Here is a 24,055-nt window from a genome sequence, read left to right on the forward strand (position 1 = left end):
CAGGACCTGGGATTATCACCCCTGCAGCCGCATGGAGTTATTAGCCTCTTGGAGGGCCAAGGCCTTGATAGAAACTGATGAGAGAGTTGTGCAAAAAACTTCTGGGGAGGATGCCTCCGGAAAGTGAGGGCATACCCCAGAGAGACCACTTCTCGGACCCAGGCGTCTGTTTGAGGTCAGTAGTCCGCAAATAGTAGAAGTCAGCACTCCACCCCCTTGGAGGAGGCCCGCCCCATCAGGCTGAGGGTTCATCTTCCGGCTTAGAAGCTGGACGCCTGGCCGGCTAGGACCTCTTAGTTTGCTGCTTGGTTGTCCTGCGGGAACTAGAAGGCCTGGAGAAAAACTGTCCTTTTGCTCGTGCCTGAGGATGAAAAGACCGAAAAGACTGCCTAGACTTTAATGTAGCTGTTGATGGCAGACATGCAGATTTTGAAGCTGCCAGAGTAGCTATTATCTTATCTAATTCTGCTCCAAAAAGTATATTCCCAAAAAAAGGTAAGGATTCTAGATCCTTCTTTGACCCTGTATCTGCTTTCCAGGACCTTAACCAAAAGGACTCTACGAGTCACAACTGAGGCTGCCGATGCTTTAGAATCTAGGAGCCCAGCATCTATTGCAGCTTCTCCTAAATAGGAGGCCGCTTCCCGTATGTGGGAGATTTAAGTCAGCTGTTCTCTGGTAGCATTTGGTAGAGTATCTTCCAGTGCCCCCGTCCATTCTTCAACAGTCTTGGCTATCCAAGCCCCAGCCATAGCTGGACGAGTAACAGCTCCAGAAGATGATAATACTGCTTTAAGACATGTTTCAATTTTTCTATCTGTAGGATCTTTAAAAAAAAGATGCTGACGCAATAGGCAACGTAGCTGGGAAAGGATACAACGATGCTAATCTTTTCGTAACATGAAACCGTTTAACCGGGTTACTCCATGCCTCTTCCATAAGTTCAGTGAGGTGCTCAGTTTTAGGAAACTCAGCTTTTAATACCTTCTGGTGTTTAAACACTGGAGCCTTCTTTCTAGGAGCTAGCTCAACATCCTTTATATTTAGAATTAATTTGACCGCCCTTACCAAAGAAGGAACGTCCACTGTAGAAGAATGTTTCTTCTCTCCAGAGCTAGACCCTGGAGAAGAACCTGGCGCATCATCTGATTTCTCTGATGCGTCTGAATCTACATGCTGAGCAGACTGATAAAAAGATAAGCTCCGCTTAGGCGCCTTAGTGACTACCGGTTTGTTCGCAACAGCTGACTGAGCCATACTCTGACTTGAGTGGGCATAAACATCCACCCAGGAAGGATGAATAGGAGGGCACACATAGCATGCTGTGGGCATCCCATTAAAGGAGGCAGTGTGGGAGTAGCCAAACGATCCACTAGCTGCGCCATCACCTGAGACAAGGAGAAAACCCAAGATGGCTCCTGTACAGGGGCTGGTATACTGGACTGGTGAGGTGGTTCTTTATACAGGATGGTTTGTGTTAGGGAACAAACCCGCCAAACAGGATTTACATGAAACCAGCACATACATATTCAATAAAGGTAATGCAATGTGTCAGCCTTCACAAATACTAGTAAATGTGAAGTACACAGAAAAAAACCCACACACACCTGTACCAGAGGGATGAGGAGAAAAAAAACATTGATAGTTATAACGGACAGTCAGAAATAAAAGGCAGTATCAACACAGCAGCTAGCAAACAGTCACATACAATGCATATGTAATTTACTTGCAATAGACCCTGTATCAGCTACTCAAACACAAGTCTTGGTAGAATATAGAGCACTATATACCCGACCCAGGGGAGAGGTATATAGGGAGACTGACCCAAAACCTAATGAAGTCCAAACCACTTCAGCAGAGCACAGTGGACTGTGAGCGTCTCATATGCCCGAGGAGGGTAGGAGGAGCGCCCCAGCTGCGGGAAAACCTTTGATGGATCTGCGTCTGGGTGAGGGGGGAGAAGAGATGCCAGGGGAGAGCCTACCTCCCGTAAGCTGCGGCAACCAGCCAGGTACACTGGCCTCATGGCAGGAGAAGCGACTGCTGCGATCCCCACCGTCAGACGAAAAATCACCAATGGTTTAGTGGGGGAGCGGACGGCCCCGGGTCCTCACTGCAGCGGCTTCGGGTGCATCTCCAACGCCGGAAGGACTTCCGCGTGTGGTTCCCCGCGAGGAATCACCTTACCTGATATCTCCGTGTGTCCGGTTGCAGTCCGGGACCCAGCATCGCTGCTGGCAAGCTCTGCCGTGACCCGATGAAAACACCAGATACGTTACTGGTGTTGCGGCTCGGTGGAGGTAGACGGGGGTCGCAGTGCAGGCGTCTTAATTCAGACGCTCAGCACTGCTAACCTCTGTTACAAAGGTGCGCCTGAATCCTGCCGCACCAAACAAACAACTGAATGCCTGGGGGCGGGGTATATGCGGAGGAGAACCTGAGGCATCCTGGAAGATGAAAGCTTAACTGTTTGGTGCCTGGATCACTCCAACCACATTATCCCCATGGTATCCCTGTGGATCCCTATGGACCCTGAAGAAGAAATTAATGCTTCCTATTACTTTTTGCAGTAATGGTATTTATGTTTTATCATTACTACATTATTCCAAAAAACGGATATAAAGCAAAATGTGGAGCCATGAACACAAGTTATAAACACATACCAACTGTGCATATAAAGTCCCATTCAATATAAGTTTTCAAACATCTACCTGACTTAGAGGTGGGACTAAAGATGGACATGGCATCTTTCCCATCAGGCACTGGTGCAGGGTGTTCTGTTGGTGATGCATCTTTGTCATATTCATCATCAACCTATAAGGACACAGCATGAATACTAGATAAACTTCATCAATTAAAAAGTTGCTTGATATTTTGGAAATACTAAATAGCATTGGTTATAAATAAAAACTAAGTTTTGTGAAGTACTTCCCTGAACCTGTTCTTTAGCACATCAGTGGACATTGCCATTTTCCTGGATTAACAAATATTCATGAGCATGTAAAGATGTGTCCTTATACATCTTTGCTGCAGTCGCGCCAAAAAGCCCCTCTCGGCACGCTAGGCCCTGTGAGACTGCTAGCACCGAGCATCTTTTTCGCATTTTATTTACCAAAAATCGTTTAAGTCGCAAAGCCATGTGACTAGTATGCACCAGCTGACTGTGCTGATTAATATGTGACACTAGTATCACTGAATCTGTATAGGAAGTGCTACAATGTAGCAGCCGCAGCTTTTATCATTCCAAGTTCTGTTGTGGTTCATATACACTCAGATGCGCACAAATATACAAGTGTTGCATATCAAATTAATCAGCACAGTCTGCTGGTGTGTCCTAGTCACGGTAAAAAAAAAAAATGGCACCAGATGCTAGCAGAGTAGCATGGGACCTGGCGGCTCATTGAGGCTTGATGTATGAGGACATATCTGTAAGCTTATCAATTCACTAGCAACTAGTATGAATAAAAAAATAGTCTACATGATTATTAGTCAGGCATTTCTTCAGCGAAGGCACTAATTCCTAGTAAACTCAAAAGCTGAATACAAGTTTAAATCTCTGTGTATGTAACAGTCAAACGTTAAGGTTAGGTGACCAGGGTGATTACTTTGTAACACACACTAATCCTTTACTTTATCAGTGCTAGTCCCTACCACTGAATGGCTTTGCAGGATGTGTCAGTTGCTCATTGCTTCTCACAGCTCATGGAGGTGATCTAATAATGAGCCACCGGTGTTGCTTTTATGCGCCGAGTACACATCACGCAAAACTGCTTGGGCCTAACTGAATCAGCCAACTTGTTTGTGTTAAGAGTGTTCACTCCTCTGCGCCCCACATATATACCGTATATCCGTATTTATAGAAACAAATATAATATAAAGCCACTTATCTTTTGATAAAAATTCTGATTAATTTCATGCATAAAATACTCTTCGCAAACACTTGCACATATAGTAATTAATATCCAGACGGTGGTGACATGTGAAAACACATATATAAAACAATCTAGTGCAGCATGTTCACAAATGATGTCAGGTTATAAATAAAAAACAAATAAACAGTGTCCCTGAATAATACAAAATATTCAGATATATTTGTGTTTTCACATGTCCCCACCGCCTGGATATTAATTACTATTTGTGCAAGTGTTTGCGAAGAGTGTCTTTTATGCACAAGATTCACCCGAATTTTTATCAAAAGATAAGCGTTTTTATATTATATTTGTTTCTATAATTACGGATATAGACAGACAGACAGACAGATATACAGTCAGGTGCATAAATATTGGGACATTGACAGAATTTTCATATTTTGGCCTCTATTCACCACCACAATGGCTTTGAAATGAAACAAACAAGATGTGCTTTAACGGCAGACTTTCAGATTTAATTTGAGGGTAATTACATCCAAATCAGATGAACGGTGTAGGAATTACAACGGTTTCTATATGTGCCTCCCACTTTTTAAGGGGCCAAAAGTAATGGGACTATCAACTCAAAAGCTATTTCATGGACAGGTGTGGGCTATACCCTCGTTATTTCATTATCAATTAAGCAGGTAAAAGGTCTGGCGTTGATTCTAGGTGTGACATTTGCATTTCGAATTCAGTTGCTGTCGACTCTCAATATGAGATCCAAAGAGCTATCACTATCAGTGAAGCAAGCCATCATTAGGATGAAAAATCAAAACAAACCCATCAAAGAGATAGCAAAAACATTAGGTGTGGCCAAATCAACTGTTTGGAACATTATTAAAAAGAAAGAACGCACTGGAGAGCTCAGTAACTCCAAAAGACCCGGAAGACCACGGAAAACAACTGTGGTGGATGACAGAAGAATTATTTCCCTGGTGAAGAAAAACCCCTTCACAACAGTTGGCCAAATCAAGAACACTCTCCAGGAGGTAAGTGTATATGTGTCAAAGTCAACAATCAAGAGAAGAATATAGAGGGTTCACCACAAGATGTAAACCATTGGTGAGCCACAAAAACAGGAAGACCAGATTAGAGTTTGCCAAACAACATCTAAAAAAGCCATTACAGCTCTGGAACAACATCCTATGGACAGATGAGACAAAGATCAACTTGTACTAGAGTGATGGGAAGAGAAGAGTATGGAGAAGGAAAGGAACTGCTCATGATCCAAAACATACCACCTCATCAGTGAAGCATGGTGGTGGTAGTGTCATGGTGTGGGCATGTATGGCTGCCAATGGAACTGGTTCCCTTGTTGATGATGTGACTGCTGACAAAAGCAACAGAATTAATTCTGAAGTGTTTCGGGCATTATAATATGCTCATATTCAGTCAAATGCTTCAGAACTCATTGGACGGCGCTTCACAGTGCAGATGGACAATGACCCAAAGCATACTGTAAAAGCAACCAAAGAGTTTTTAAAGGGTAAAAAGTGAAATGTTATGCAATGGCCAAGTCAATCCCCTGACCTGAATCCGATTGAGCATGCATTTCACTTGATGAAGACAAAACTGAAGGGAAAATGCCCCAAGAACAAGCAGGAACTGAAGACATTTGCAGTAGAGGCCTGGCAGAGCATCACCAGGGATGAAACCCAGCGTCTGGTGATATCTATGCGTTCCAGACTTCAGGCTGTAATTGCCTGCAAAGGATTTCCAACAAAGTATTAAAAAGTGAAAATTAGATTTAGGATTGTTTAGTTTGTCCCATTACTTTTGGCCCCTTAAAAAGTGGGAGGCACATATAGAAACCATTGTAATTCCTACACCGTTCACCTAATTTGGATGTAATTACCCTCAAATTAAATCTGAAAGTCTGCAGTTAAAGCACATCTTATTTGTTTCATTTCAAAGCCATTGTGGTGGTGAATAGAGGCCAAAATATGAAAATTCTGTCAATGTCCCAATATTTATGCACCTGACTGTATATATCTATGTGTGGGGCAATATCCTTTTTGTGCACTATATTGCTTGGGTGAGGATAACACCCTTTTGAGTGTTCCCTTCTCAGCAGCCCTGGTGCGTAATTTGGCAGTGCTAACTCCATAGTTCATACCCACTTGTTTGTGTTGTCTGAAGTGTGGGAATATTCATAACAATAGTGTATACCATGCTCACTCCCTGGCTCCCTCCCCTCTCTAGGCTGCTACTAAGCAACAGGGCACATTGCTAGCTCTGATTGGCTCTCACTTTACTGTTTCAGCACCATGGCAGCTCCTCTGCTTCAGCTTCATGTAAGAAGGGATTTCTGTGATTGCTTCACTAAAATAGTCACTGCCCGACTACCTTTTGTCACAGATGAATGGTTCATACACCTAAACCTTGGTTTTTAATGACACACATTAAAAACCCTGCCGCCTCTAATTTTGGATGACATGTGTTGGGGTCGCTGAGTGCCGGAGCACTCCAATATTATATATATATATATATATATATATATATATATATAGGAAATATATGAGAGAGACAGACAGAGAGACAGACAGAGAGAATATTAAAAAAAAACAGGAAGGTCCAATTGCTGAGTCACTATAAACTAGCCTCCCTCACAAGCACTCTGGACCTCATTCAGAGTCGGTCGAAGCGGCCGCACGGAAAAAGTGGAATGATATTCAAATGATTCCCTCGCAAGTTGCGTCCCTAAGTTCGGATCGGTAGTTGGCCGACCAAGGGGAGGAAGCGGTCGGAAGACTAAAAAAATACGCCCCCTTCTCGTACGCATTGCACGTCATCTCCGGGCATATAAGGATTAATCGAGACCATCGGCACTGGTCGTAGAGCTTAAGGTTGACCATACCCTCTCTTAAGCACTACGATCATGTCAGTGTAAAAACCTCCCATGTCACATGTGCCATGACGCTACTTTATTAATTATGCACTCCCATAAACCGTATGCACTCCCATAAAACGCCGTTCGCATAATTAGGCACGCCTGCGTTCGGATTTCCATTCCCCCGTTTTCAAGCACCTTCCACTGTTACCACCCACAAACGCCTCAATCTGTCACTGAAACTACCGACCTGGCTGTGTTCAAGGAGAGAGAAATTTCTGATTGTAGCGGCTAGTTTGCGCACGCGCATTGTGAACTTTACGCATGCGCAGTATAGCGAACATCGGTGGCGTACGACCGTGCGGCCGCTTCGACCGACTCTGAATGAGGTCCTCTGTCTTTCTGTGTCCATGGGGATAGTGGTGTCTGAAATCATAGTCCAAGAACAGATGCGGGATAGGTCTAAATTTAGGCACCACCTCCCACCCTGGGATGTGCTGGGAAGATGGCATTAGCCATTGTAAAACGGTGCATTAAAGTAAAGGGTGGAGAGTAGGATCCAGCATAAAGCTGTGCTCTCCGCGATGACCCTATTGGATTCGGAGAAACAGGCTGAGGTGTACTCACTGTGTAGTTCCGTTTCGCTATGGAAGCCCAGAACTACCTCTGTGGGCTGTGGCGGCTGCACTGACAGATTGCAGAACCCGGGTTGCGTCGTGACTATTATAGCCAGATATTAAAGAGTATCCCGATTTTAGAATTGGCAGCCTAACAGAAACAGGGTCCCACAGCACCAGCGGTTGCGCAGTGGCTCTCTGCCAGGGCCAGGAGTGGGCTGCGGCTGGGGAGACTGATGTTAGCTGCCGCGGCTGTCATAATGCCAGCTCCTATAGAAAGCCTGATACCAGTTAAGGATTCAGGAGTCTATAGTAGGAAAAAAAAAAATACGTGAGGACAGTTTCAGCTCCAAAAGTTTAAATATGAAGTGCTTACTCCTCAGCCTCCCTATAAACCCACAGTCTGCAGTGTCCCCCAGATGAGACTAAAGAGAAAACACATTGTTTGTGAACTCACCATTACATCCAGTCCATCTGAGAGACACTCTGTTTTTTGTTCACTCTGTTGCGTTTACCCTTTGTTGAGTGTGGTTGTTTGAGTGAGTTTATTCTTAAGGGGCCTATCCACTAATAAACATAGAAACAAGAGCACGATTACTACATTGTAATCGTGCTGTCGTTTCTATGTCTAGTGATGTGCCTAGACTGGGCATAAGATCACATGTGAGTGTCCAGCGTCAGTCTGTGACTGTGTTGCTTCCCTTCGGCAGTGGCTGAGCCGTGTGCTGTGGCTGAGCCATGTACTGTGCAGAGAACACAAGGAAGGCGGAAGCAAGAGGTGACTGTACCCAGCTTACAGTATATGCTAGGTGCTCTAGGTGCATCATTGCTCTCTCCCCCCGTAAATGCTGAACCTGATGGGATCGTCAGGTTGACCAGCATGTACGAGTGATGATAGATGGCAAAAACGACCAGCGGGTACGCGCATCGCTGGTCGTTTTTGACATTTACATGCACGATTTGCAGGCAATTGCACGATAACGACGTCGTTATCGTGCAATCGCCTGTCAAAATCGCCTAGTGGATAGGCCCCATTAGGCTCTCATTTGGGCTTTATAAAGTAAAATTGATTCGGATTGGCTCCTTTGAGGCTGACGTAATGTAGATGGAAAGGTTTAGTTTCAAATAGGTTTAGCTTTCATAATTTGCAGTGTCGCCGGATGAATTAAGAAAAACATTTAACGAGGAGTACCCAAAAATCTTATTTTTGCATGGACAGTGCAGCAAGATAACGATGCGAGGCGGTTAGGAAAAACAGACTGCAAAGATCCCAACCTCTTAGTTTCAAGGGGGAGTGAGAGACAGAGGCAGAAAGATGATCCTATGTTAAAACAAACCGAGGGAGACGCTTAAAGATCACAGTCTCTCGGAGTCTCAGACTTCTCATCAGCAGGGATTCTGAACACACTGGGAGTTAGGTTTATCATCAACTAAGATTACTGAACACACTCTGGGAGTCAGGCACATCATCACCAAGGCTTCTCAACACACTCTGGGAGTCAGGCATATAATCAAAAAGTGACTCATGAAGCCAGAAAGAGGTTCCAGCACCACAAGAGGTCCGACTAGTCGATATTGCTCCATCTATATACCCACTATATAGAACACTTGATCTTTTCCTGGAGTCAGGAAGCTATTGATTACAATTACTTCCAGTACTCTAAGATTGCCCGGTTGATTCTTTTACAAATATTAACATGCTTTAGGGAACGAATTTGGTTATATTAATGGATTCACTGGATACTAGATGTTGAATTTAAATTCAACATACCCCACACATATAAGAGAAATAAAAAAGTTGGGGATAAGGAAAAATTATGAAAGTACAAATATATGAATAAGTATGAAAAAGTTAATCAAAACTGAATACGACTATATGGAATATGTGTGATCATTGCACATAAATATAATATATATATATAGATTTTGAAATATATTCAATGGTATTCAAACTTTAAAAGTTTGAAAAGCAATAACTAGCACAACGTTGTGCAACAAATGCATATAGTGTCTCAGGTTGATGGTATTAAGAAACATGGAACATAAATATCTAAAAGCTGTTTTTTTATATTTATTTCTTTTTTGATCAAAGCCCACTTAAAGCTTTTGTTTTAACATATATCTTCTTTTAGAAATTCAGTTGCAGCCACAAACCAAAGGAGGGTCAAATACCTTTTGTTTCAGAGAAAGTTCCTGTTCTGCTACCATCTTACATTTCTTGCTTGTGTTAGTGAAACTGTACTTGATATCCCCATCCTCAAAAGTGTAAGGATCTGAGGAGTCACCATAACCTTCACATGGATGCAAGGGAAGCTGGTCCACATATTTTAAGTCCGATACAACCTGTCGCTTCTCATCCAAAATTTTAAAGCGTTTATTGGGCTGAGATAGAAGCCTAGATGGGTAAAGACCAGAACATATCACATATTAAGGTAGTTTTGTCCACAGTTACCGGCTGCTGAAACATTGTTAAAATGTTGCTTGGTTGCCTGGCACAGAGCTAAAGAAAGCCATTATATTTTATTTCTTAAAAAATGCTGTACAATTATTAAATACCACTTATAATGTGTGATATAATGGATATAGATTTTGTTGTTTACCATATTAAAATCTATATCTGCATACAGCACAGAAAAAATATTTTAAGTAATTACATACATTTGTAAAATATAGTTAAATTTCGTTCTAATTAATATGGCCTGCAGTCTATATTCTCAACCATATAAGTTTTAGTATGTTAAGTTAATAATAAAATTTATTAAAATGTATGTTTCATATTTCACTTATTGGGCGCAAATTCAATTCAGTGCGATGTTGAATAGCCGCGGGAGGTAGCTCCCGCAGCTATTCAATTCAACGCCCTGTTAGCATTGTCGGGAATGGGTTAAGTCTGAGAATACCGGTTATCGCAACTTAATCTGGGAGTTAAGGCGCGGTAACCGGCATTCTCTAACTAAAGTGATTTTGTCGGATTTATCCTCGCATCCCCAGGGGGGTGCGAGAAGAAATCTTTTAGCCGCCCAAACAGCGCGGTTTATTGAATAGCTTCGGAAGCTCCCTCCCGCAGCTATTAAACATCGCACTGAATTGAATTCGACCCTTAGTGTCTTATACATGCAAGATCACAGAATTTGTCAGCCAACAATGGAGGTTTAGAATTTCATACTATTGTTCATTTTGAGATACTATATTATCTCCAACCTATTTGTACAAAGTTTGCATTGATTATGTTCAACTGACAATTTGCATTCATTAGTAACACCTAAGTAACAGTTCTACATAGAATACTTGTTATTTCTAATCCACATATACAAATTAATAAGTTAAAAATGAAATCATGTCAAATCCAATCATGTTATTTGAATTTATTATGAGCCTATATTGCTAGAATAAGAATTACATTACAGTTACATTACAATGACACATGTTATGGGGTGGTGTATATTAGGCAGCAAGTGAATATTCAGTTCTTGAAGTTGATGTGTTGAAAGCGGGAAAAATGGGCAAGCGTAAGGATCATAACGACTTTGACAAGGGTCAAATTATGATGGCTCGACAACTGGGTCAGAGTATTTCCAAAATGGCAGGTTGTGTGGGGTGTTCGTGATATGCAGCAGCTAGTTGTTACTAAAAGGGGTCCAAGGAAGGGCAACTGGTGAACCAGCGACAGGGTCATGTGCACCCAAGTCTCTGATGCGTGTGGAGAGGAAAGGTTAGCCAGTCTGGTCAAACCCCTCAGAAGAGCTACTGTAGCACAAATTGCTGAAAAACTTCATGCTGGCTATGATAGAAAGATGTCAAAACATACAATGCATCACAGCCTGCTATGTATGGGACTAAATAGACGCAGACTTCTCGGAGTGCCCATGTTGACCCCTGTCCACCGCCAAAAGCACATACAATGGGCACGTGAGCGTCAGAACTAGAGCATGGCGCAATAGTAAAAGGCAGTATGACCTGATGACTCCAGTCTACTTTTACATCATGTAAACAATGAGTGCCTGGGGAAGAGATGGCACCAGGATGCACTATGGGAAGGAGGCAAGCCTGGCGGAGATAGTATGATGTCCTGTTAGGAAACCTTGGGTCCTGTCATCCATGTGGTTGTTATTTTGACACACATCACCTCATACCTAAACATTGTTGCAGACCAAGTACACCCCTTTATGACAACAATATTCCCTGGTGACAGTGGCCTCTTTCAGCACAATAATGCACACTGCAAAAATTGTTCAGGAATGGTTTGAAGAACATGACAGAGTGTTCAAGGTGTTGACTTGCTCTCCAAATCTCAATCCGATCAACAAGACCGAGCCCCACCTCGCAACTTACAACTTAATAGATCTGCTGCTAACGTTTTGGTGCCAGATACCACAGAACGAAATTCAGGGGGTATGAGCAGCGCCAAAGGCTACCCTGTACCTGCAGCCTAAGGAGATATAAGGGTTTCCCCAAAACTGTTTTACCTATCAGTGAGAAATATTTTATATTATTCTTAGGTTTTATTTTTTGGTCTATATAATTTCATATGTATTTGTTATTTCTTGTATGATTTTTTTTCTCATGTTATCCTTACCTGCATACTGACTGTTACACTGAAAACTATTTTCATTATATTAACACGGTGTCCACAACAGAACAGTAGTGTATGATAAAAAACAGGATTTTGGGACTTACTGATAAATCCCTTTCTCCGATTCCACAGTGGACACTGGAGTTCAAGACAGTGGGGTATAGACGGTGGTAGAGCAGAGCCTGGCACTTTAAATAATTTAGAAGTGTGACTGGCTCCTCCCCCTCTATGCCCCATCAGCCCCAGTTTAAGAACTGAGCCCGAGAGGAGACGGAGGACAACAGAAAGAACGAGGAAAAAGGATAAGACCACAGAATGGAACAAGACCGACTGAAGGAGAACAGAGGAACCCACTGTAGGGAACACATGCAATCACACAACTATAGAAACCAAACAAAACGGCAGGTACGCAGCGCTTGGCGGGCGTCCAGTGTCCCCTGTGGAATCAGAGAAAGGGATTTATCGGTAAGTACCAAAATCCTATTTTCTCCTTCATCCACTAGGGGACACTGGAGTTCAAGACAGTGGGGACGTCCCAAAGCCAACCTCCTGGGTGGGAGCGAGGAGAACTTGCTGATCCCTTGGCCAAACCGAAACAGAAATCCCTTGGCCAAGAACCTGAGGCCCAGCGGAAGCTGAGGAGCAAGTGTCGTAGCACAGGAGACAAACACTACTCCTCACTAAACAGTCACAGAAAATTCCACAACTTACAGCGTAAGTCAAAAGGAACAGAACAGCTATTGAGAGAACAAACACAGGTGAGAAACTTCAGAATCTGTAATCTCAGCTGAAATAGACCAAACCGGACTGTTGGTGGCAGATAACCCCAACAAGAATCTATAGGAGAAGGGCAGTAAACTAGCACAAACTCGAGAACCTTACTAGAGTCTAAACAGGCAGCTGCAGCAGCCGCAGACAGCAGAATCCCAGCACTGCTGGACATAATCGCATATATAAAAGTATAACAATACCAAACTACAAGAGTATGCAGGGAGGCAAAAGACAAGACTGAACAGTCGCCCCGAACCATCCTTAAGGTCCAACTACAACAAAGTTTTTAACCAGTGGAAGGGTTAGACCATAGAAGTCTCCAACGAGTGGAGATCCCACTGGGCATGAGATCGCGAAGATTGAGACTACAATACCTTTCTGAGGGTCAGACGGAAGTACAACCCATTTTGAAAACAGGGATAAAACTGGAACTGAAATGCTGCCGCTAAAAAGAAAACAACAGACAACTTCCAATATGATGGAAGTGCATAGTCAGTACCAACTCCTGGCCCGAACATAGTATGAAAACAACCAGGAACCTAGCAGTAAAACAGCACGAATGCAACAGCCACCCAGGAAGAGCTACCAATATAGGGAAGCATCTCATACAACAAGGCCAGAGCACTAGGACAACCATATGAGTGTGATAAAAATATCAACAGATACTGAACAGGAACCCAACCAGGTCCCCTGCGTGGATCACACTTATGTTCTAGTAGAATAGTGTCGCAAATCCAATGTTGTAATTATGCACCCACACTCCAGTAAAACTCTAAAGTGTAGAGCCAACTGATTAAAAGAGCGGATGGCTGCTAGGACAGCAGCTAGAGTGCGTAAGGGAGAATAAAGCTATGTACGTCAGGTTGAATGAAATAGAAGCACCATCCGAGGCATTAGTAAGCTCTTACCTTTGAGCGACCAGAAGCCCTGTGGACGCTATGTAGCATGTCACTGACCTTTACCATCACATAGCAGCCCGCCACGTTAGGTATAGAGAGTAGCTTCAGTGGGCTAAGACTAATGCTCTACAGCACGGACTTCAGTCTGGAGATGTGCAGTAGAAAATACTGTGGAAACTAGCAACATTTTTAGTTGAGACAAGAAGGTCGTAGAGCAGGACTTTATACCTGAGCTTGTTCCATTAGAGACATGTATCTGTATAGCCGTGATTATACATACACCCCGAAAACAGTCTGCTAGTATTAATATCCTTCCTAAATATTTATAATAGTGAAGTGCGTATTATGCCCACCAGTCTAATATAACCCAGGTCTGACCCTGCCTATATCGGCAGGTGGCCCTAGGCCTTCCAGATATGAATTGTACCTAAGGGCCCTTTAGAGTCATATTATTGAGATATGCTACAATAATATGGAGTACCAGAATCGATACTGAAAAGAGTACCTGTACTTAGACATAGAACGAGTTGGTTATCCCAAGTAAAGAAAGGAGATATTAATAGAGATAACCCCAGTAGTTTAAACAAAAAACAGGTTTTTGTTTCCCAATTATTAGGAAATATTCATACAAGGAATGGGCGTCTTACAAGTTTGCTACCAAGTGCACCACTGTAATGATAATAGGTCCCCCTAAACGGGCCGCCGTATAGACCTGGCAGGAATGGAACTATAACTCCAGGAGGGTGTAAGTACATATCTTATATATATATATATATATATCTCTTATATCTATATATATATATATATATATACACACACATACACACACACACACGTGACATGTCTAGGATCCATACTAGAAGCAATGCCTTAGAGAATTGTGACCATCACCATGTAAGCTGCAGCACATGACTCTAGTTTATAGAGCCACCATATAATATTAATATGTATGTATGTAGCCTACAGCTTCTGGTAAACCCAGGCGGCTTCCTTTGTGTGGATTATAGGTAAACCTAATGATTGTGGAAGTATAGGCATTCTACACATATATATATATATATATATATGCACACACAACCCAATCCCCAGGGAGAGAGCGTGTAAAGCGTAGCCATGATACCAACTACCACATCAGGAGAGTCCAGCCTCCAATCGCAGCCTCCTTCTATCAATATGCTAGACATAAATTGATAAGAACAGATCCTACCCCTGCTCCTACGGTAAGGATAAGAAGCGATATCCACATATGGATACGCGTACCTACATACAAATTTAGTAGGTGACGTAACATTTTAAAATTAGAACATGAGCAATAATATGAGATATGGTAAGAACTTACCTTTGTTATCTCAGGTGCGACAGGGCGGGAGTCCTGTGGAACCCTATGGACTTCGTAGAAATAGAGATAACAAAGGTAAGTTCTTACCAGATCTCATATTTTCTACTTCAGGTCCATAGGGTATCCACAGGATACCTTGGGGATGTCCCAAAGCAGTATCCTTTAAGGGTGGGGACGCTCCTGTGCTGAAAGGAGTATCCGCCGCCCGAAGGAAGCATCCTGAGAGGCGAATGTGTCAAACCTGTAATACCTCACGAAGGTATGGACAGAAGACCACGTAGCAGCCTTGCAGATCTGGACTGCAGAGGCACCACGTCGAGCTGCCCACGAAGGACCCACAGACCTAGTGGAATGAGCCTTCACAGAAGGAGGAACCGGCAGGCCTTCATGAAGATAAGCTTCAGAAATAGCCATACGGATCCAGGCTGCCAAAGTTTGCTTTGAAGCAGGCCAACCCTTTTTACGGAAGCCATAGAGGACAAACAAGGCGTCCGACTTCCTAAAAGAAGAAGTGCGGTCAACATAAGTCCTTAAGGCCCGCACAACATCCAAAGTGGCCTCACCCACAGAAAGACCAGGTGAGTTAAAGGCCGGAACAACTATTTCCTTGTTAACATGAAACTGGGAAACAACTTTGGGAAGAAATTCAGGTCGAGTGCGGAGCACTGCCCTGTTCCCATGAAAAATCAAGAAAGGGGGTCTACAAGAGAGAGCCCCTAAATCAGAAACACGTCTGGCCGAAGCTATGGCCAGAAGGAAAACAGTCTTAGCTGTTAGCCATTTAACATCCACTGAGCCCAGTGGTTCAAACGGCGGTCCCTGGAGAGCCCTCAGGACCACAGCCAAATCCCAAGGCGCCACAGGTGGAACAAAGGGGGGCTGAATGCGGAGAACACCTTGCATAAAGGTGTGCACTTCCGGGATTGTAGCAATCCTACGGTGAAACCAGACAGACAGGGCCGAAACCTGTACCTTCAAAGAAGCAAGGCGAAGCCCATGATCTAGTCCCGCTTGTAGGAAGGCGAGTATCCGAGACAGACGAAAATTCCCGCGGTGCATAACCTCTCGGTCAACACCACTGGAAGAACGTATGCCACACGCGATGGTATAACCTCGCGGAAGACGGCTTCCGAGCTCGTAACATGGTACGCACCACAGAGCTGGAAAAACCCCTGGACCTCAGCATGGCTGTCTCAACAGCCACGCCGTCAAAGACAGCCGAGTCAGGTCCGGGTGAAGACAGGGACCCTGTGACAGAAGGTCCGGTCGTAGCGGCAACCGCAGAGGACTGTCCACGGACAGACCTTGAAGGTCTGAGAACCAGTGCAGTCTGGGCCACGCGGGAGCTATCAACAGGAGCGTCCCTCCTTCCAGTTTGAATTTCCGGATTACCCGTGGAAGAAGGGAAATCGGAGGAAACAGGTATGCGAACCGGAACGTCCACCGGACGGACAGAGCATCCACCAGAGACGCCCCTTCGTCTCTTGTGCGAGACCCGTACACCGGCAACTTGTTGTTGTGCCGGGACGCCATGAGGTCGATCTCTGAAAGACCCCATCTGTCCACCAGCAGTTGAAAAACGTCCGGGTGCAGGGACCATTCCCCCGGATGAACGTCCTGGCGACTGAGAAAATCCGCCTCCCAATTCAGCACTCCCGGAATGAAGACCGCTGATATGGCCGGAAGATTGCGCTCCGCCCATACCAGGATCCGAGAGACCTCCACGAGAGCCGCCCGACTTCGGGTTCCTCCTTGCCCGTTTATGTAGGCCACGGTGGTAGCATTGTCCGACTGGACCTGTACCGGACGACCCTGGAGAACCCGATGTGCCTGCTGGAGAGCATTGAAGACCGCACGGAGTTCCAAGATATTGATTGGAAGCTCCGCTTCTGTCGGCGTCCACCTGCCCTGGAACAAGTGTGGACCCGAAACTGCTCCCCAGCCCCGAAGACTGGCGTCCGTTGTCAACAGGACCCAATTTGGAACCCAGAACGGACGTCCCTTGTTGAGGTGGGTCGTCTGTAACCACCACGCAAGGGACAGGCGAACCTCCGGGGTGATCACAATCGTCTGGGACTTCAGAGACTGAGGCAGCCCGTTCCACTCAGACAGGATCAGGTGCTGCAGAGGTCTTGAGTGAAACTGGGCATATTACACCATGTCGAACACCGACACCATGGAGCCCAGTAACCTCATCGCCGAGTGTAGAGACACCCGGCGGCTGTGCAGACAACTGCGCACCCTCGACTGTAAAGCAGAGATCTTTTCCCCCGTCACGAAGATCCTTTGCTGTCCTGAATCCAATAAGGCTCCGAGGTGCAGAATCCGCCGAGACGGGATTAGAGTGGACTTCTGCCAGTTGATTAACCAGCCGTGCCGTTGCAGTAGTGCAATGGTCAGGTCCAAGTGGCGTAGAAGGAGCTCGGGAGATCCTGCCACTAATAAAAGGTCGTCCAAGTACGGCAACATACGGACTCCCTGCAGCCGCAGAGAAGCCGCCATGACCGCCATCACCTTGGTGAACACACATGGTGCTGTCGCCAGGCCAAAAGGTAACGCCCGAAACTGGAAGTGGTCGCTGCGGATTGCAAACCTGAGGAACTGTTAATGGCGCGAAAGAATAGGGACATGCAGGTAAGCGTCCTGTATGTCCAATGACACCATGTAGTCCCCAGGTTCCAGCGCCAGAATGATGGACCGTAGGGTCTCCATCTGAAACTTCGGCACCCGCAAAGACTTGTTGAGAGCTTTGAGGTTTAGAATCGGACGATACAACCCATTGGGTTTCTGCACCAAAAAAAGATTTGAATAGAAACCCTGGCCCCTCTGGGAGAATGGAACAGGCACTATAACTCCAGCCTGGAGCATAGTGTGCAAGACCTTCCGCAGCTCCGTGGCCTTGTTCCGGTCTGATGGTAGACCCGTGGTGAAGAATCGAGCCGGGGGTCTGTGCCGGAAAGAGAGGGCGTACCCTTGGGAGACCACATCAAGAACCCAAGTGTCTGTCGTGGTAACCGACCAACACCGGGCGAACTGCAGCAGGCGGCCTCCCACTTTGGGATCCCCCAAAGGGAGGCCCGGACAGTCAGGCCGCAGGCTTGTCATCTGGCTTAGGGGCCGGACGTCTGGTACTCCATGCCTGCTTCCGAGGCTTGGCCGATTTCTTAGGACCAGCCTGTCGAGGAAAAGACTGTGGTTTGGGCCTGCCCTGGGCCCTATAAGACCGAAAGGACGATGGTCCAGAACCAGAAGGAGCAGCGGCCGACGGGAGACATGCCGATTTGGCTGCCGCCAGCGTGGCCACAATCTTGTCCAGATCCGGACCGAAGAGAACTTCTCCGGTAAATGGCAACGCCTCCAAACCCTTTTTGGAATCAGCGTCCGCCTTCCAGGATCGCAACCACAAGGTGCGACGAGCAGCCACCGCTGCTGAAGAAATTCGAGACACCAGGGTACTAATGTCTAAGGCCGCCACGTTGATATAAGTGGCCGAATCACGGAGATTACCAATCAACTCCGCCTGATAGGCCGGACAGTCGGAATCAAAAGACGCCTCTAATGAATCCGCCCAGCGCCCCATCGCTCTGGCAACCCAGCAAATGGCCATAGCCGGCCATGCTGCTGCCCCCCCCCGCAGATCTCCACCTTGCGGTCCGTAGCATCCTTAAGGGAGGACATGGATGGCATCGGCAATGTGGCACTACGGACAAGACGGGTCACGTGGGAATCCACCTGTGGAGGGGATTCCCACTTTGCAAAATAATTATCCGCGAACGGATAAGCCACCGCCAGGCGCCTCTGCGGCTGGTAACGTTTGCCAGGCTGTTTCCATGCCTCCTCTAAATGGTCCACTAACTGACCCGAAAGAGGAAAGACTGTGGCATCGCCCTTCACATCTTTAAAAAAGGCATACTTGGATTTAGCCGCTGGGGGAACTTCGTCCTCAATCACCAAGGCTGTGCGGACTGCCCGAATAAGTCCAGGAATATATACTTTGGACTTAGCGTCAGCGTCCTTAGTATGGAGAGGTTCCTGATCGTAAGGATCCAGAATCTCCCCATCATCAGACGTCCCTTCGTCATCCTCATAAGGAGCCGACAGAAGCCACCGGCCGTTTATGCGGCCGCATCACAGACTCCCCTTGCAACACATCCGACAAGTGCTGTACAGAACTAGTCAGGGAGTTAACCCATGCCGGCTCCTGAGAAACCGGGAGCGGGGAAATAGGGAGACTGTGGGGTACCACCAATTGTCGTGGGAAACCCTGCATGGGTGACGACACCACTGACTGCTGGGACAAACCCATCTGCGGAAACGCGGGCTGCGGAGCTAACTGGCCCACTAAGGTCGTAAGCGCCTGAGCGAAACAAGCCCAGGGCGGCTCCTGTACCGGTGCTGTAACCGTAATAGGCCGCGTCATTGACAAACACTGCCGGCAGAGGCCCTCCGCGCTACCCTCCCCCTCCGCTAACGGTACTTTACACGTAGTACACTGTAGCCGGAGAGAGGAAAATCACTTTCAGACATGATGGCACCAAGTATGTGACCCCTCTCACCAATTATATATTAAATAGGCGAGAGACCACCCTGCAGCACCGCACCGCAAGGGCTTAGCAGAAAGGACAGGGACAGTAATAAAGCTGACAGTCAGAAGAAAAGTTACAGGCAGCAGCGCTAGCACAGTCACATACAATGCAAAGAAAAATCAATTCCTGCACTAACAGCGCTGATCACTCAACTACACAGACACAGGGCCTGGTAGGACACAGCGTTGCATACACAGACCTACAACAGCGGAGGAGAGGTATGCGGGGGGACCCAGACCACGATGCTTCCGTCCAGTGCTTCCAGCAGCGTTCACCATGCGTTGAGGAAAGATGGCCGCCGAGGAGCAGAGAGGAGGCTGGCCTGGGGGAGGAGCGCTGCTACAGGACCAGTTTGCAGTGTGCAGAGAGGGATGTGTGCAGCGGGGGAGGTGCCGGCTGTGAGACAGGAAAGGCGCGCTCCCCTGGCATGCATTTAACCCCCGGGACGCCGCAGCGCTACCGCTCTGCTGCGGTCCGCTGTCCCAGGGGGGTAGTGGAAGCGCAGGTTCTTACCTGGCTCCACACTGCAGCCAGTCCCCAGGGAGCCCCCTGCCTGGGGACTCTGGACCATGTAACAGCGGGGACCCACCGCGGGACCCCGCTGCTTACCTTGCTGTCCCCCTTGAATCCGGCCATGGTCCGGAACATCTGGGGTCACCGCTAGCAGTGACCCCAGATGCTCACCAGCATCCCCGGATCGGTACCGGCGTTCTGGTACCGGCGGGGGTGTAGGGAAGACAGCATGGACGTCAGGACTGACTGTCCATGCTGTACATCCAGATGTGCAGCCACAGTTGCATGAAGAAAAGCTTCAGGGGCTCTTCTAGCCCCCACTCCAACAGGTGCACCCGACTCCGGCCGGGCACCAAACAAAACTGAGGTGCCTTGGCTCGGGGGCGGGGTATAGGAGGGGGACCCTAGTGCATCCTGGGAGGCTGAAAGCTTAACTCTATGGTGCCCGATGACTGACGTCACACCTATACCCCAAGGTATCCTGTGGATACCCTATGGACCCTGAAGTAGAAAATTAAAGCCATGGAAGGAACTGGGCCCAAGGACAAATTTTACTCCATCATGTATGTTATACAGCAGGGCTAGTATAAAATACAATATACATACATAGACTGCTCATGTGCCACGTGTGGCCGTCATTCTGCTACGGCGTAGGGGCAGGATATTTTAGCAGTGTGCTGTCCCAGACTGGTATCTATCCTGGGACCCTTCTGTTACTGGCGTACTCGCCTAATCAGGTGAGTCATCTTAGCGCCAGATGAACCCGTTCTTCGAAGTGGGAATCAACAGGGCTGTGAGGCAGCAAAGCCAACAACCACACTAGCCGCGCGTCACTAACCTCTTACTGTATGTGCTGCCAAAGGGAACACATGAGCTATAAAAAGATGCACCTATGCATACCTTCTAAGGTAAGCACAGAAAACTGGGGAGAAAGGTTTTAAGACCAGCCTATAATGGTATCCACATATGCATGGGAAGCCAATGTGAGGCATAAGCCTGGGGGTGGGACGCAAAAATGTGCTAACCCTGGGTAAAGGGTATGCTATGACCATAAGTTCTGGTAGCAGCACCAGAACAGTGGAGCAAATACACCATGAGGCTATGATACTTAACAGGCTAAGATATCAGGCCCTTAGATTAATCTAGGCGCCCTATGTTACAGAACGAAGGGGAGCCTGACGGGGTAAACCAAGCAGCGCTGCAATTGGCAGGACTGCGTTTGTGCACCGGTCCTGAAAGTAATCACATCACCGGTCCTGGAAGTGTCAGCACATCACTTCTAACTGTGATGCATCGGCTGAACAACTGGCCCCTTTCAGAACCGCTTAACGCAGTGTTATAGTGGAAAAGCAGGATTGGGCTAGTTCCCCTACCACTAGCAACCAGCTATCCACTGTAGCTAGCACTAAACTCCTGTCATACAAGGACAGGCATCCCTTTGCTGAAGCACTCACAGCGTGGTGAGCGTAAGAGACCCGCGCTAAAGCACTTCTAGCTGTAGGTAGTGCACTGAGCTATACTGCTTGTGTGCAGTAGTAATTACTGTCCTTAAAAGGGAAGCAGGGAACGCTGTTTCATCATGAAATACCGCGCTGTATGTGCGTGAACTGTTACACTTCTCAGCAAAACGCTGCTAGCCCCCTTAATCGTATAAGCGGAGTAGCTGACGGTCCGATCAGTGCAGGGAATTCGGGGAGCAATCAAGGCTCCTGACACAAAACTGCCATAAACCAACGTCTCTCCTGCAAGACAGGAGAGGGGCTAACTCACGGGAGCACTGAAGTTGTGCTGCTGTGGCAGCAGCGTGACATCATACAGCGCTGCTTTGTATAACATAAGGCTATTAGCTCTATGCTATAGAGTAGCTAACAGGGAAGCCTGCTCAACCCAGCCAGGAGTTGCAGGACGCGGCGTCTCCTCCTGATATTTAGATGAGGAAAGATGTTAATAGCTAAGGCAGTGCTGCCAGCACAGGGAGAACATACAAACTCCACACAGAAAGGGCCGCTGCAGGATCCGAGCCTTGCGCTGGTACTTAAAGGCTATTAGCCTGTTACTATAGACTAGTTATAACAGGGAAGCTTGCTCTGAGGCGAGCTGCTAATTAGCCAAGGCAGTGCTTGTGCTTCCTTCCTTGCGGCGTACATGCTATGCTGGTACCTGTAGTACTTCTGCAGTGGATGCTTCCATGTGCTGCAGAACAAGCTGTAGCATAGGGACACCAGCCCCAGGACTGGCCGGCTGCACAGGACAGGCAGCTGCTGTGTGTAATATCTCCCTGATGGGACACACATGTGCCTGCCTACCTCCTAAGCTGGAGATACCCTAGTCCGCATGTTATAGTGGGCATAGCCCTGTTGGAGTGCACTTAACCGGAGAGTAAATCCAGAAGCCTTGTATAGCGGGTGTACAGGGTGGGAGGGTGCGCGGTGCAACGGGGATCTAAGCGCTGCCATCGCGCCACTCCCCATAATCAGAGACCCGGACACTGACCTAAGGTGATGTTTAGTGGAGGAATTGAACCCCAGACCTTTTGGACACTGTGCTGGAGCTCCTGCTGGCTGTGCCACAGGAGCTTCCCTTTGGCGTCCGCACGCGGTGGCTATTCAGCGCGCCTACCCCAGCGCTACACATGTACTTCTGTAGCGAGGAGGACCCGGACCAAGCCAGTTTCAGCTGCGATGGGCCCCTTATATATGGCAGAAGAGGGAGAGCCCGACTAAGATGGCGCCGCTAGATAAGCAGGACGCGCCATTTGGAATGGGCGGCTGATGTGGCACTAGTAATAAGCTCCGCCCCCGCTAGCCACTGTGCTGTCCTGTCAGCGTTACATGAGTAACTGGCCGACTAGGTATAAGCCCGAGACCCGGACGCTGCCTGCTGAGGGCCGCGGCGGGTGCTGGAAGGGGCCATTAAGTAGCGACAGCCACTGCAGCGCGTTCTTTTGGCCCACTTAGCACCTTCTGTTACCCGATAAGGGACTCGGGTGCGTGCGGGGGGGATGGTCGGGTCTCCTAACAGTGACATGCTATGTCACTGAGCCCAGCTCCAGTTGTGATATGCTATGTCAACGATGACTCCAGTTGTGTGCCCCCTCCTCTAGGTCACCAGATACAGGCTGCAGTAGCCGTGGTGGTGCCTTTCCTGGCGGCTCCCACGTAGCAGGCAGACTGCCACAGTAAGCAGCCTGCCTGTCCTCAGTGCTTGTTAATAAAAACACTAAAAATAAAATAAGAAAGGTTGGAGACAGCCTGATGTGCGACCGGCTCTCTCGGGCACATTCTAAAAAAAAGGGTCCGATGAGGCATAGAGGGGGAGGAGCCAGTCACACTTCTAAATTATTTAAAGTGCCAGGCTCTGCTCTACCACCGTCTATACCCCACTGTCCTGAACTCCAGTGTCCCCTAGTGGATGAAGGAGAAATGTAATTTATAAATAAATTATTTAATTTAAACCCAGTTTGGGTTATTCCTATGCTATAAACATCTGGTTATTAATTCTGATGTTATCAGTTCTACTTTATTAATCTGTGACATCCTTGTGGCTCTTCCCAGATACATGCAAATGTGCTTTCCCTAGATGGGTGAGTAAGGGAATGCCTAGTTACTGTTCTGTGTCATAGACGCACTTTTTATGTTTGTACCCTCCAAGCGCTGAAGAGTCCTTTAGATACCATAGGACACCTTCAGAGGCCTTGTGGAGTCCATGGCTTGATGGGTCTGAGCTGTTTTGGTGGCACGAGGGAGACCTATACAATATTAGACACATGGTTTTAATGTTATGGCTAATCAGTGTATACGTATCTAAGTAAATATAAATGTACATATATTGTACATTCATACAAACATGTATACACACACACATACACTCCGTAGGTACACCCTTTCTAATGCAAATATATAAATCAGCCAATTATATGGCAACAACTCAATGCATAAAAAGCATACAGACAGGGTCAAGAGATTCTGTTGTAATTCGAATCAAACAACAGAATGAGGAACAAATTTCCCTATAGA

The 24,055-nt window shown here is 46.8% G+C and overlaps 1 protein-coding gene across 1 annotated transcript in view; it reads right to left on the reverse strand.

Moving 5' to 3' along the window:
• The window catches only part of MED13L (mediator complex subunit 13L), a 284,295-nt gene that overhangs the window by 86,477 nt on the left and 173,763 nt on the right, over positions 1–24,055 (reverse strand). The window contains exons 11-12 of the mRNA XM_088443487.1: positions 9,531–9,753; positions 2,712–2,814 (exon numbers count right to left, since the gene is read on the reverse strand). Of these exons, the coding sequence (XP_088299613.1) occupies positions 2,712–2,814; positions 9,531–9,753 (326 nt within the window). The remainder of the gene's footprint in view (positions 1–2,711; positions 2,815–9,530; positions 9,754–24,055) is intronic.

This window comes from Taudactylus pleione, unplaced genomic scaffold (assembly GCF_031769625.1).
Source record: "Taudactylus pleione unplaced genomic scaffold, aTauple2 ptg000330l, whole genome shotgun sequence".
Lineage (NCBI taxonomy): Eukaryota > Metazoa > Chordata > Amphibia > Anura > Myobatrachidae > Taudactylus > Taudactylus pleione.